The sequence below is a fragment of the Cyprinodon tularosa genome, unplaced genomic scaffold (assembly GCF_016077235.1).
Source record: "Cyprinodon tularosa strain WSP-4 unplaced genomic scaffold, ASM1607723v1 ctg310, whole genome shotgun sequence".
Lineage (NCBI taxonomy): Eukaryota > Metazoa > Chordata > Actinopteri > Cyprinodontiformes > Cyprinodontidae > Cyprinodon > Cyprinodon tularosa.
Genome location: NW_024039020.1, coordinates 63,419 through 79,103, shown reverse-complemented (window position 1 = coordinate 79,103; position 15,685 = coordinate 63,419). Strand labels below are relative to the sequence as shown.

The 15,685-nt window shown below is 39.4% G+C and overlaps 1 protein-coding gene across 2 annotated transcripts in view; it reads left to right on the top strand.

The window, feature by feature from the left end:
• LOC119788180 (ephrin-A2-like) overlaps window positions 1–15,685 on the top strand; it is a 174,011-nt gene that overhangs the window by 150,487 nt on the left and 7,839 nt on the right. For both annotated transcript variants that reach the window (XM_038292353.1, XM_038292354.1), the window contains exons 2-3: window positions 5,433–5,725; window positions 14,596–14,661. In XM_038292353.1, the coding sequence (XP_038148281.1) occupies window positions 5,433–5,725; window positions 14,596–14,661 (359 nt within the window). The remainder of the gene's footprint in view (window positions 1–5,432; window positions 5,726–14,595; window positions 14,662–15,685) is intronic.

Below are 15,685 nucleotides of genomic sequence, written 5' to 3'. Positions count from 1 at the left end.
TTCAGGATGTATAATGTACAATATTTTGAAGTTACTTTAAGTTAGTATAAGAATAGATAGTTTGCTAGGTCATTAAAATGCATGCATATTGCAGAGTAAAAATCTGACAGTTAAATATATACTTCAATTTAAGCAAATTTATACCAAAGATAATTAATAACCACTTTACATGTAGCTGGCTGGTGGCCTACTTAATGATAATACAATGAAAACATTTTCATTTGTTTTGTTTTTTGGCTTGTTTTATGAGTTACAATCTAAGAAATTATTATTAGTAATACATTCAATTAAAAATACTTAAATCATTCAGGACATATTAAACGGTGTAACTAACAGATGTTTTCCTTAATGATGTGTTGTAGATGTTAAAGGAATAGTACACCCAAAACATGATTAGCCTTCATTTTCTACTCACCCCCATGTTGAACAACACTCTGGAGTACTTTGTTGATATCTCAAATGCGTCTGGAGATCTGGGAGGCTTCTTGCTGTCTGCTGACATTCAAATAATGGAGGTCTATGGTGCCCGAGGCAGAAAGGTCCATAAAAGTCCACAAAAAACGTGTCAATATTCCTCCATACTGCTCGTCCAATGTATTCCAAGTGTCCTGAGTGGGTAGCATCCAGAATTTACTCGAAACGAAGTCATTTAGAATGTTTTTAGACAGTAGTGTATAGGATTTCCTGAAAGCGCGCACATGTGCGTTCACGACGCTACGGAAGCCGGCAGACCAAACCAGATGAAAATGTGCTGTTTACCAGTGCAAAGAAAGAAACAACGAAATAAAAATGTCTGAGGACTTCAGTGTTGAGGAAGAGCATGAGTTCTTTGCTGAGCTGAATGCGCACTTTCATCTGGTTTGGTCTGCTGCGGTTTCTGTAGCGTTGTGAACTCGCAGGCGCGCGCTTTCAGTAAATCCTATACACTACTGTTTATGCTCTAAAAACATTCTAAATGACTTCGTTTCGAGTAAATTCTGGATGCTACCCACTCAGGACACTTGAAATACATTGGACGAGCAGTATGGAGGAATATTGACACGTTTTTTGTGGACTTTTATGGACCTTTCTGCCTCGGGCGCCATAGACCTCCATTATTTGAATGTCAGCAGACAGCAAGAAGCCTCCCAGATCTCCAGATGCATTTGAGATATCAAAAAAGTAATCTTTGTAATCTGCTGTTACAGTTTTTCTATTTTGAAATGCAATTTCAGCATGCAAGAAAGCAGACCTTAGGACTGAATTGCAACACCACGGTCTTAGAGATGTGCATGATGTTCCACAAATGTGAGAAACTCAGGAAGATATTTGTAGTTAGTAATCTCAGAAGGCTCAGAACATAGGACCCAGAATTCAGGTGAGACAGACAGTGATATAATCAAAAGAGAGTTTATTAAAGTAAAGTACATCTGCTCTTCTCACTGGAAACTCTGCAGGAGTAGAGGCTCAGGTCAGTGACTTCAAAACTCTAGCGATGGATAATAATAAGTATGAAAGCCACCAACCTGGCAAAGTTCAGTCTGTGCCCAGAATGAGTGTTACCCTGAGAAGCAGAACTCCTTTGCTTTTTACTGAGCCGGCACCAGAGATCCTGGAGAGAAGAGAAGCAGCATCCTTTAGCAGCCAGAGCACGCATAGGAACTGAAAGATCCAGGAAAATCAGAAGTCCTAGGGTAGAAAACAGATCAGGAACCGGCAGAACGAAACACAGGGAACGTTAGAGAAATCTTGCAAAGAAACTTGGCACTAAAGGCTGGGGTCCAGAGACTTAAATAGCAGCAGGAACAGGTGTGTGTGATAAGAGCTAATGACAGAAGGGTGGAGCAAAGCAGAGAAGAGCAACAAGGCAAAAACCCAGCCTAAAGGTGCCAAGATCATTACAAGTACATTTTATCAAGCTGTGAATTGTTACTATGTTACCTAGTTTTTCAGTGGGATGAGTTCTCAAATCAGAGTTGTGGTTTCGTTGTTGTTGTTTTTTGGGTTTATTTTTAAATAAGAAATAATAATAATACAATAGCTGTCATTTTTTGTGGTATTTTCATGCTGAGGTTCTTTACATGTGGTGTAGAATCTGTAGAGGTTGGTTTTATGCATCAATATATCAGATGGTTTCTGAAAGTTACATGATTCTTAGAAATTACTCTTAAATTTACACAGAAATATACTGATATTAGAAAAGTTAATTTGGACTATTGGAATAATGAGTTTTTTTAATATTTAACTAGAGTAGATGTTTTACCAAGTTACTTTTACTTGTAGCTAAGTAAGATTTGACTATGAGTATCAATACTTTCACTAAAGTACTACTGTTGAGTATTTCATCCACCGCTGGTAGATGCTGATGACTGTAGGCAGGAAGACTCTGATGTAGTGGTCTGTCTTAAGCAGTTCTGGAGAGGCTTCTGACTGAAATCACTCCAGTTGTATAAGAACCAGAAGGAGGATGCTCAGATTTCTCCACTGTTTTCTTCATTTTATGAAGACTTATTTTTGTAAAATTATTTCAAAACGACAATTATATGAAACACAGCTTTTAGAGGGGATGTTGTCTCATATCTAAACTCATGGAGTTGATCAAACTCTACTGCAGCTGTGAACTGTGGGGCTTTAGTCAGAGTACGGGTATCAATTTTGATATCCTTGCACTTTGAATACTGCATGGGATCAAGGGTGTGGAATCCAGTTCTCTGCTATGTCGGGACAGTGTGTTGCTTTTGCTGTGACAACATCTTTATTTCTGTTTCTCTTCATATTTAGGCTTTAATTTGTTAAGCTAAAATGGTATTAAAATACTCTATTAGAGCCACAAGTTGGTTGGATAATTTTTAGTGAAATTAATCTCAATAGGTCAACTACTAAATTCCACCTTCAATTTCAAGCATTTAGATGCCAAAGTGACTAAAACATGGTCAGCGTTGACAAAGCCTCCTCATGGTGTTGCATAGAATTAGGTGTTACTGACTTGTTGATGCATTATTCGAATAGCAGTTGTGTAAACACTGTATCAGTCACACAAATTTGCAGTTTCCACAGACTGCGTAGAATGTCCAAAAAGACCAATGGCGGTGTGCCATTGCTGGTGATCAAATGGTATATGCTAAAGTGTGAATTGTGTAGGAAGGTGATGACAGAGAGTCTACCAAACAACATCTTATCGTCCTACGCTGGTGAACTGGAACTGGAAGTGAGAAGGGAAGTTCAGAGTTTAGTTTAGGCTCAGTGGGGAACTTGAGCGACGACTTGCAAAAACAGAGACTGAAACGGGACTCACGTTTCCAGGGAAAAGGTGTCCTTCCCAGAATCCAGTCGGTGTGGGTTAATCCAGAACTTGGTTTGACTCGTTGGAGGGCGGACATGGTTTTCTCGGGTTTGGTTGGTTCCTGAGGAGCAATGGAGCTGACTGCCACTTAAATTTCCTGAAGTATTTGAACGGTTCGTGTGGAGATTTATCCCCTGCTCTGTGTGAAGCTCAAACAATCCTTTCAGGGGGGGAAGGTCCAGACATCCAGTTTGCATCCCCTGCTCAGTGTGAAGTTCAAACGATCCTTCCAGGGGGAGAAGGCGAATGAAAAGGGCCAATGAGAACCGGGCCCTTTTCATGTAATTTTTCTTATCTTTTCTTGTCTTTTTGTATCTTTTCCTGGAGTCCATTGACCAGTGGATTGACCAGAAGGAAAGAGACAACTAGTGACTCTGGATGATCCATAGATTGTGTAAAGAGGGATGATCAAATGATGATCAAATGCTCCACCCCTCTTAATTTTAATTTTATATAAATATATATATATATATCTACCAGAGTTAGCGACAAATTTATCAGCAATTAATAAATATGTCTTCTATTGTAGTTTTAAAAAACCAAAAGCAAATAAATGATATTCTGTGCAAAGCTTGCAGCTGGCAACTTCGATAGCTTGAAATAAATATCAAATTGTGCATACCTTTGCCAATACGTGCAGTTTATATAAAATAAAGATCACCTGTTATTGTCTTGTTCAGTATCAAACTGTGCACATAATAAAGATAGTTTCCCTGTTTGAACAACACTATTGAGCGAACATGAGGTGAACAACAAAGCTGTAGAAACAACCGCTTACTCAACACTTCAAAACAACATCAGACATCGGTAAGTCTCAGAAAGAGGACACATTTCAAAGCTACATTTCATTCCTCAGACCAACCATAGTCCCTGAAGAACTCCTTTGGATGCGTATACATCAATGCCTGAAATGGACTATCAACACTAAACTACATCACAAACCCCTGCCTTGAGAAAGTTCAAAAGCTTTGTAAGTCAAAATAAAGCTGATGGTTCACTTCCCCATAGCCCTGAGATGGGCTAAATTGGGACCCCCTTCCACCCACAAACATTTGTATATTTGGCAGTAAGATAGAGGGAGTTTCTAAATTATTTTCAACCATAGTAACATTCAAATCACCTGTATGTGTAGAGTTAGTACATGATTATTGCACATATGTGGTCCGATGTCAGATAACCTTCTTTTATGTGCTTACTTACTTATCATAAATAGAAACAGTTGTTGTTTATTTTATTTATTTATTTTTTTTATTCTATTAGACTACATCCACAAATTTCAGTGTTTCATTTTTATTTTTGGTAGGGGGTACTGTGAGAGACAAACACAAAGTACAGATTGAATGGAAGCTAAAATATTCTTCAATGAAAATCTAGAATATGCTGCATGCATTTGCTATTGCCCTGTTTAGAAGTCCAGGTATAAGTTTTCCACTGTGCATATTTTTTTTGCCTTAAGGCCAAAAATGTTTATTTTTTATATTTGAATTGAACATTGTTTCATATGTTTAATGGTTGATATATTGTGTTTCATAAGATTTAAACTTGTCCAGATCTCTATTCTTGTTCTGGCTGATGTATAACTTTGTCTTCATCTTGCTGTTTGTTTTTCTTATGTTCTTTAATGGACCTCTAGGGCTTCAACTGGATTTTATTGAGGGGCGTCAAAGTAAAGGGGATTAATACAAATAATCTTCTCTCTAACAAACTGTTATATGGTTCTTGCATCAAAGTTGACGCTCTCTGCAAACCCCCAGCCAATCATAATTCAGGAAATCATCAAAATTCCAGGGCAGGAGGAATGCAGTACAGTCACACATAAAGCATGTTAAATAATCATCTGGGTGGCTGCAAATGCATAAATCATACAGTCAAATGTAATTTAATCCATTTCAGCCCACAGGAATCTACATTTTTTTATGTTAAACAGTGGGATTGCATTAAATTGAAGCTCACCCTTGGTTCTTTTTGCTGTGCAGTCTTACTGTAATGTTAATACTCATTTTAAAAAGTGGTATCACCCTCTTGAGTCTGTCAGATAATCATATTCAATCTCACTTACATGATATCCTCATCTATATCCCAATTGAGTGTATTTTTTTCTGTTTTGCAGGTTCTGGCATGGCGAGTACAGAGTGGCAGTGAACATCAATGACTATCTAGACATCTATTGTCCTTTCTACGAGGGTCCTCCATCCCATGGGCGAATGGAGCGCTACATCCTTTTTATGGTCAACCACGAAGGCTACACTTCCTGCCAGCACAGAATGCGTGGCTTCAAACGCTGGGAGTGCAACCGCCCTAGTGGTCCTGATGGCCCCCTGCGCTTTTCAGAGAAGTTCCAGCTCTTCACTCCGTTCTCGCTGGGCTTTGAGTTCAGGCCGGGGCACGAGTACTACTACATCTGTAAGCTATCAGCTAGCTGTCACCATGTAGATGCTTTTAAACAGCCAAAGGCTGCAGATTATGAATATGCTAGAATGCGTGTCTGTTGGGCTTTCATCGTTACTCCTGCTCTACATGTATGTCTAAACAGCATGTAAATACACAATCAGCAGGAGAGGGAGTGATTTCTCAAACAGATTCCTTGTTACTTAAAGACATACAGGTGTGAATAGACACGCCTCTTCTGTCTCTCCTCTCTCTATATCCTGATGTATCTCTCCTCGTGTCTTATATCATAAGTGGTGTGCTCAGCAAAGTGGTAAAAATGTCACCAGGGGTACTTTGTAATCATTTTTATATTAGCTGTATTGATGTTTCTCCTCACTTCAACAAGTGATGCATTAGTGACACAAATGAGCTTTACACCTAGAGAATGTTTTTCTGGATCAAATTAAAAGGCTATCATTCCCCCGAGCTCACATGGGACAGATGGAAATTAGGATGCACTCATACTCTCATTTTTTTCAGCAGAACAGTGTGCAATGTTCACTATATATCCACTTTGACTTTTAAAACTAATATTAGTTATAAGTCATTCAAAATCATGTTAAAAATTTGTTTTGCAGCCTTTTCTCTTATATACTGGCTTAAAATGCTACGAAACACAATTTAGTTTATTTAATAAATTTTTTATATATTTCAAAGTAGGGCATCTCATGGCATTTGTGGTTCGAGACCAAATTTACCTGAGGGGGGAGAGTGGACTTCTATTTTTTTTTTTTAAGGGGCGCAGAGCTAAAGCAAAATACAAAATTATATGGATGCATAGATTCAGGAATAGCGTTGAGTTCAAGGTTTTATTAGTCTTTTAAAACCTCAAACTCAATGCTATTCCAGACATTCTGAACTGAAAAAGCTTCCTGGATGGGAAGCAAAACGTCTTCAAACTTGGAAACAAAGTCCAGTGGATTGTTTTTTAATTATATTTTTTGGAATGACTTTGACCTGGATGACTGAGAATCTTCACCAGCATGATGCAGAATCTAAGGCCAATTTTTGACCCAAGAGAAACAGCCATGACAGATGTTATACTGTATTAATGGTACAACACATGGATTTTAAATCATTGTTAAAATAAAAATTAAATGTAAAAAAAGAAAATAGACCCAAGAGACCAGTCAGTAATGATTTCTGTGTCAAAGGATATCATCATTTGATATAAGTCTTTAGTACAGGGGCTTTAACAGGGGCCAGAACTAGTCCTACAAGGATACTGGCTCCGGTCTGCGATGTCTCAAAGCACTTTACAGATTGACTTCCATCAGATCCAATCTACAGCTATTGATCTATATTTTTGGAAAATTGTCTAAGCAAAAAATGAGCTGATGGTTTTCATGACTTCCTCTAAAATAACACAGACAGTCAAAACCTAAGAGACATTGGAAGCTAAGCTTAGCCAGGGACTAGGAACTGTTTAGAAATGAATTTTGTTGTGATCCACCCAGAGTAGGAGAGAGCGACACATTCAGAGATAACAAGAAGGCTGAATCTTTTACCTTCTATAATCATAAAATAGCACAACTTGTAAAGTTTAAAGGTACCTTTTTTAACTTTTCAATTTTATTCTTGGATTTAGAAAATTTGTCAGGCTTCTGAAAATCTTAGATTTAACTTAAGTAACTAAATTCCCTAGAAATTACACAAGGAGGTATGCTAATAACTCTGCTAACAAATTAAAACTGAGCAGCGTCTCTGTCAGTAGACTGCATGTCTGAATTTCTCTAGAGAAGACTGAAAAACTGGCCTTGACCTTTTTTAGCAGCAGATTATGTATTTCAGCCGTGACTCATAACAGGATGAAGGTTCTGAGCCACTGGTTTCTGTTCGGCATGAGAGTAGAACAGGTTTATCTGCTGAGTTTCACTGCTTTTGGACAGTAATTCCCATGTTACATTGACATCACCCTGGTTTAGAGAGGGCTCTCAGTAAAAAAAAAAGTCATTGACAGATAATCTTAAAGGCTTTGATCCACTTATTCTAGGCAGTTCTCTTTTCGGATCCTAAATGTCATGGTGAAAAACTTTAATATGATAAGTGAGACTCAGAGACAAAGTGAAAACAAAGCAGAGTCATTGTGTCATTGTATTATTGCCAGTATCGGCAAGCAGACAGCCAGCCTGCTAATGAGGCAAAGGTAAATGGCTGCCCACAAGCCTACACCCCCCACCCCCCACCCCCACACACACGCACATACATACTCGTTCTGCCATCGTAGTGAGGACAATGTGTTGACTTCCATTGATTTTCAGATATTTTCAACCCTTTCTCTGCCCTAATCCTAAAACTAACCCTAAACCTAACCATTACCAATGCATACCTCACCCTAACCCTAACCAATTGGCACCTTAGTCCTAAACCTAAGCATTAGCAAAATAGCATATGAGGACAGGCAAAATGTCCTTACTTTGCAAAAACTAATCTTCAATTTGATAGTGTAATTGGATTATTGGTCCTCACTCTGAGGGCTTGACAGGCACACTCCCTTACACCCCCACATATATTTTCTTTACAACTCAAGTAAAGGTGGATTTACAATCAGAAACCAGGTTGTCTGTGTGTGTCGCAGTGAATGCAAATGTGCCCCGCCGTTGTGGAAAACGACTTATGAAGTTGGACAAGCTAGAGGAGCGAGGTGCACGAGAACGCTGGAACCGTTTTTCCACCTGGATCCCCGTTCTTTTTGGCCCTCATCTCCCTCCGTTGTCACACAAACTTGCCCCGCACTTCCTCACCGCCTCGGGCGTATCTAGACCGACAGCTAGTTCCTGATTGGCCCTCTTGCATTGTGGCGTTGAATAACATAGCGCAGACCATGCTTCAATATTGGGCATAAATCAAAAATATCTGCGACAAGCTCACTGTGAAGAACTGCTGAGGGAGCATACACAGGCCTTAAGGACTCTTTGACCCCTGCTGACTTATAGTTGCTGACTAGTATTGTGTTTCTTAAACCCATGGGGTTGTATGTGCTCAGATTAGTGCTTTTGAGTATTTTGAATACATGAGTGTAAGGTTTGTCCATGGGGGATTGTATTGAGGAGTGTTCTTAGGGGTCAGCCGTCACACAATCATGAGTCTGTGAAAGGCCATGTCCGTCATGTTGATTGACAGCCCCTCTCTGTGTTTCTGTGTCTTTCTCTCTGTTTGCAAGCCGAGACACTTCGCAGACTGAAACTCAGGTGCTGGTCAGTCCTGTTGTGGAACCGCTACCCATGACGACTTTAAGCACCTGTCCTTTCGGATGAACCGCTGTTTCTGTTTGGGTTCTTTTTTCCTCACTGACTTGTGAAACACCTTGAATGTTGATGGTGTTTTGCGGCCAGGCCTGCCAGAGCGACTCTGGCATAGTTTGCATGTATGCAGATGGGTGTGTTTTGTCATGTGCTTGACATGTTGACAGGTCGTTCCACCCCACACTTGCTTTTCCCAGCTGGCATCTGATGGGGATGAGTGGTTTTAAATAGGTTTTCAGATGAAGACTGGATTGTGGATGTGCTGGGAAACAGAGGTGCTGGGAAAGTTGATAAAAACAAGGAAAAGGGCAAAGTTGAAACTTTGGGAAGAGCGGTCAAAAGAAAACGTTTTTTTCTGGATGTAACAAAATGGCTGAAACTGTCAAAAGAGGAAAACAAGATAGTTTATTTTCAGAATATAAGGAATGGAAAAGTTGCATTGGTCTGTCAAGGGTAAAGGAGGTAAAAGACAGAAGGATGGATCAAGGGAGGAGCTGATGACAGACGAGGGAGTAAAGGGCAAGAGAAGGGTCACATTTATTTCCTGTGCACTGTGGATTTTGATGATGGTCTACTGTGAGGTCACCATAGTCTCTGGTTTTGCAGACCTCCTCACAGGAGAAGAACAATAGGTCTTCTCACACGTCTCTGCATCCCATCAATGTGTGCGCACATTTTTGCGCACCTCTGTGTGTGGGCAGCCTGAGTATGTGCATATCAGCATGTGTGAGTTGTCGAACTCTGGCCACCATCTCCTCTGAGGTCTAGAGCTCTATTTCACTTCAGAGGAAGGTGGGCTAAAAAAAAAGCTTGATTCAATTTATTTCACTTTACTTTGAAGTTTGTATCATTGGAACTTTTTACACTTATTCTCTTTCTTTTTAGGGGGTAGAGATATAAAAGCCCAGGCTGCTCAGTGACACAGTAGTTAACACTGTCACCTCACAGCAAGTGGGGACTGCATCTGTTGGGAATTTGCATGGATTTCCTTTCCAATTCCAAAGTCATTCAAGGCAGGTCGATTTGAGAGGCAGTTATTTCCCTTAGGTGTGAATGTGAGTGTGACTGAATCCCATTGAGCAGGCTGATCCATTACAGACTTGTTTACATTGCTCAATGTGTTTATAGAATCTCACAAGCTGGGGAACATTGGTTCAGGGACATTTTAACAGACTTAAAATAACAAAGTCAGGCAAATAAAAGACCAACCTCATCAGTAAGGTTGTTATCTTCATACAATTCGATTGATTTTATGACGATTCTCTAAGAAAAGTATAAAACAGTGCCTACAACAGTGCAGAAGATGTCAAATCATAGAGGTCTTTTTTAATTTTCAAAAATAGGAATTTAAACACTGAGGCAAAAAAAATGCATTTGTCTCCCTTTACTCTGATTTGCCTCAATGATATCCAGCCTTCAGATGTCCCTAATTTATACACATATTCAACCTAGATGTTATTTATTCTAACCGTAATTCCAGCTGTTATGGTTGTTAGAGACAAACGGGAAAAAAACATCTTCATGAAGAACAATGAATAAGGTAAATATATAAGGAAGGAAGTTGCAGAGAAGTTTGAAGCAAGGTTGTACTAAGAATTGAAATCACATAGAACTGATATAAAAATCAAAGGGTATAGTTCAGCAGTAAACCTTTCAACAAATGGTTATTTAAATGAACTGAGAAGCTGACCAACCAAAGTATTAATTAGAAAAGTAGCAGGCAGTCCATAGGAGCATTCAAAACACCTTACCACCACCACACCAAATAAATCCAAACACACCATAGATATCATGGTGCCAAGATCATGCTGTGGGGACGCTTTAGCAGGGAAGCTGGACAGAACTAATGCGTGGATTATTCTTGCAGAAAACCCAATAATCCTGGTGTAAAATCTGTTTAAGGTTGCTATACTTTTAAGACAGATTCAAATCTTGCCTTGCGGGAGCGCCATCATTTTAAATACAGCCAGAGAATAGGAATTGCTAAGATCGGAGCATATTCTACAGTCAAAGTCCAAACATCGATCCAATCTGTGGCAAAAGTTGAAATTTGATTGAGAATAAGTTATTTTCCAAATAGGAATAGGCTGAAATTAGTAGTGTAAATAAATGATTGACTCATAATCAATTTTGGTCAGAAAAATTGTTCCACAGGATTAACTGATCACATCCACTGTCAAACTAGGGGGGCATTATCCTGCAATTTAAAGATATTTATCTGCTCCAACATACCTGAAGGAAATGGCTTGATTACCTCCTCATTTATAGTCAAGTTCTCAGCAGTCCTGCTAAAGACTGTTGTTTGGTTAAGGCGTCTTAATGCAGAAACGTATCAAAAAGGTGCAGGACTAGAGTCTGACACATTTAGACCAGGCATGTCCAAAGTTGGTCCTGGAGGGTAGCTGTCCCACAGGTTTTGGATGTTTCTGGGCCTCAACACAACTGATTCTGATGATTGCAGTTCAGAAAAGGATTGTTTATCAGCTATTAATGGAAATCAGTTGAGGGCAGAAGAGCATCTCTGAACGCACAGTACATCAAACTTTGAGGCAGATGGGCTACAGCAGCAGAAGACCACACCGGGTGCCACTCCTTTCAGCTAAGAACAGGAAACTGAGGCTACAATTTGCACAAGCTCATCGAAATTGGACAATAGAAGATTGGAAGAACGTTGCCTGGTCTGATGAGTCTCGATTTCTGCTGCGACATTCGGATGGTAGGGTCATAATTTGGCGTCTACAACATGAAAGCATGGATCTATCCTGCCTTGTATCAACAGTTCAGGCTGGTGGTTGTGGTGTCATGGTGTGGGGAATATTTTCTTGGCACTCTTTGGGCCCCTTGGTACCAATTGAGCATCGTTGCAACGCCACAGCCTACCTGAGTGTTGTTGCTGACCATGTCCATCCCTTTATGACCACAATGTACCCAACTTCTGATGGCTACTTTCAGCAGGATAATGCGCCAAGTCATAAAGCTGGAATCATCTCAGACTGGTTTCTTAAACATGACAATGAGTTCACTGTACTCAAATGGCCTCCAAAGTCACCAGATCTCAATCCAATAGAGCATCTTTGGGATGTGGTGGAACGGGAGATTCGCATCATGGATGATCAGCCGACAAATCTGCGTCAACTGTGTGATGCCATAATGTCAATATGGACAAAACTCCCTGAGGAATGCTTCCAGCACCTTGTTGAATCTATGCCACGAAGAATTGAGGCAGTTCTGAAGGCAAAAGGGGGTCCAACCCGTTACTAGCATGGGGTACCTAATAAAGTGGCCCGTGAGTGTATATAGTTCCCATTTAGCCGAGCTGCATCGAGGAGCAGCGTCAAATTCTCAACTGAAAATGCCAGATATGCTTGGAAGGTGGGCCTGGAAAAGACAGGGTACCAATTATGAGAGCTTTCATTTGTAAATGTACTTCACGGTGCCCAGTTTTAACAACTTTCTTGAAAGCAAACAGAACCCATTCACAAAGATGGCTAACAACACAAAGGTTTGCTGGCAAATCTGACAGTTTGGCAGAGTGACAAACCCTGTTTTTAAATAACAACTCTATTCATGGAGGACTATTATGAGTGTTTAACGTATTCTATTCATCTTTTATCCTAATTTGATAACCTAACAGGTTCCCGTTTCTTTTTGCTTTATAAATATGTTTAGGTTTAATATTCTGTAGAAGAGTACAATAAATTGTTAAAATGTATTCATGCATTCCTTTTTTTAAATTCAACACTGTTGAAAAAATAGCCTTTCGAGTTACGGAAAGACCCTCTTGATACAAGAGAAAATTCAGGATTTAAAGATAAGATCAATCAACTTCAGGTGAACCCGTCAATCCCTAACTTACATCCAGAGAGATAAATGTCTGTGTTGGAAACGTTTTCCACAAAACTTTCAGCTAGAATTTCAGCAAAAGAAAACACCAGACTTTTCAGCTTTATTTAACATGTAAAATTAGTGAAATGTCATGGGATAGATGTATAACCCTGTACATCTAGAATCTGTACAACTTGGAGCAACCTTTCATTAAAAAGCAAATTGTTTACTAATAAAGCCATTATACTTTTTTTTTTTTTTAAACCTATCCAGACATGGAAATACTTAAAGCAGATTATGTAGTTGTATTCGGATTTTTGAAGTTATGGATCTGACCTGAAAGTACACCTTTAAAAGCTACTGTGAATAAATGTATGATATTCAATAATATTTTATAAATCCAAATATTGAGAGAGAAGTGAATTCTTGAACAGTGGTTCTGCTACAGCATACAATAGGATTAAAACTAGTGTGTTAACGAAAGTATTTGGAAACATTTGGGACTTTTTCTCTCCATTCCAATTAGTCCATATAAAAAAATGTTAACTATCCTGCAGCTTAGTTAGAAAATGGTAGGTGGCATAATTTAAAACTTCAGAAATTCAAAGCTGAAGGTCAGTTAAAAAAAAAAAAAAAGATGAAACAGACTGTTAATACTCTAAAACGATTTGCTTTTAACTTTTCCAAAGCAATTTCATGAGAAGAAATTAAGTAAGTTGTTATGGGATGACCCGGCAAGCGATCTGAATAATCAAAACACTGCTTGAAAGAAAGACTTTCATTCAACCAGGAATTTAAACTTTTAAATTAAAACATTTTTTAAATTGTCTTTGCCAAGAAAGACAGCTACTCAAATACCACCAAAAGGCAACATATTTAACACCCAAACAAATTAAGGACAAAACATCAAAAACAAAACCTGAAATAGTGTAAGATTAAGTAGTCAAATCAGCATTCATAAAAACATCAACAGCAATGCTGATCATCCATCCATCTTTTTCTTACACGCTTGTCCCGAGTGGGGTCGCGAGGGGTGCTGGTGCGAGAGGCGGTGTCCACCCTGGACAGGTCGCCAGTCCATCGCAGGGCACGCAGAGACACACTAACAACCATTCATGCGCACACTATCACCTAAGGACAATTTAGAGAAACCAATCAACCTAACAGTCATGTTTTTGGATTGTGGGAGGAAGCCAGACCCAGGGAGAATCCACACATGCTCAGGGAGAACATGCAAAGAATCGAACCCAGAACCTTCTTGCTGCAAGGCAGCAGTGCTACCCACTGCATCTAAAGCATTTGATATTTAGATGTATTTTCATGTAATTACTATAAAAAAATTTTGCAGCCATTACCTATAATCTGTATAGAAAACTATTTAAATATCTCAATAAGCGGACTGAAAGGCATACTCTTGTGCAAGTTGTAATTAAACGAAAGATTTTGTGTTTTGTATTTCATTAAAGTACAAGAAGAAGGTGAAGATTCCATGTCAATGGCATTATAAATAATATCTTAGGAATTTAACTGATGCATTTTGAAAGCATGGATTTGATTTGCTCAGATCCATAAGGCTCAAATTTCACATAAATTGTATTTTGGCAGTGATCATTGGCCCAATTTTCTCTTAGTAAGTTGCACCTCCACGAAATGTATTTTTTTCTTCCAACCAGTTAATTAGTAAAGACACCTGAAAAAACAAACAACCACCAAGTAATAATCAGAATTTTAACTCTAAGTGGTAATCATATTTTCCATTCTCTGTGTTTGCAGCATCTCCTCACCCAAACCATGTGGGCCGGGCCTGTCTAAAGCTGAAGGTGTATGTCAGACCTCCAGGTAAGCCATGCTCTAACCACACACACTCACATACGCATTCATATCTAACACACAAAGATCCAGATTGCCTATCAAAGTAAAATTAGGGGGGATAAGAGGTCTGATAGAATGCTCTGGCAGAAGGCTGTGCTCGGATTCAAAGCCCAACAAGGCAACAGTTTGACACCTCCAGAGAGACACACTCTGACAACACACAGACATTCACGCATAAAGGCATACTTGAACGCAAGGGGACACACGCACACAACGACACATGTTTAGAAACGGACGCGGAGATATGTGTGCATGTACGTTGGCTCAAAGTGACTAACGCGCTTCACATCAAATCACATCACATCACGCTGGGTGAGAGGGAGACCTTCTGTCCTTTTAAAAAGATAACAGAACAGGCTGAAAGTGCTTTTTGAAAAGGTGACCAACCTCGATGTGATTCCGCTTACTGGATTTCCTCACATGATTCAAGAAAGGCTGTTTATGAACATGTAGCTTTGAAAAACAATTGAAATGGCTTCAAATTTTTTGTATTTCACAACCATAAACTTTGATGCATTTCAGTGGAATTTTATGTAATATACCAACAGAATGTATAACTATAAGCTGGAGACAAAAAAGTGCCTGTGTTTTTGCACTTGGTCACATTACCAGGTCTTAATTGGGGGACTGCACTAAACCGACTATATTTGTCATAAAATAAAAATTATTGATTGATGTAATGACTCAGAACAGAGGGATCCAGCATTCAGGCAGGACAAATAGCAGTGACTTATAGAGCGTTTTTTTTAAAGCAACAACAGATGGTTTGTGAATCTGCAGCAGCAGTGGGCGTCTGAGGCAGGTTACTCTGGTATAGAGCTCAGACCTTGCCCTGAAAACGAGGTTGATACCAGCTCGTCAGCTACCAAGACGCGGCACTTGCCGGACAGAGAGTTCCAGACGTCGAAGCCTTAAAGGACACAGAACTGACAGGAGATCAGATCCGAGCAGATGACGGAGGAAGGCAGTATAATCCAGGCGGCGAAGTCAA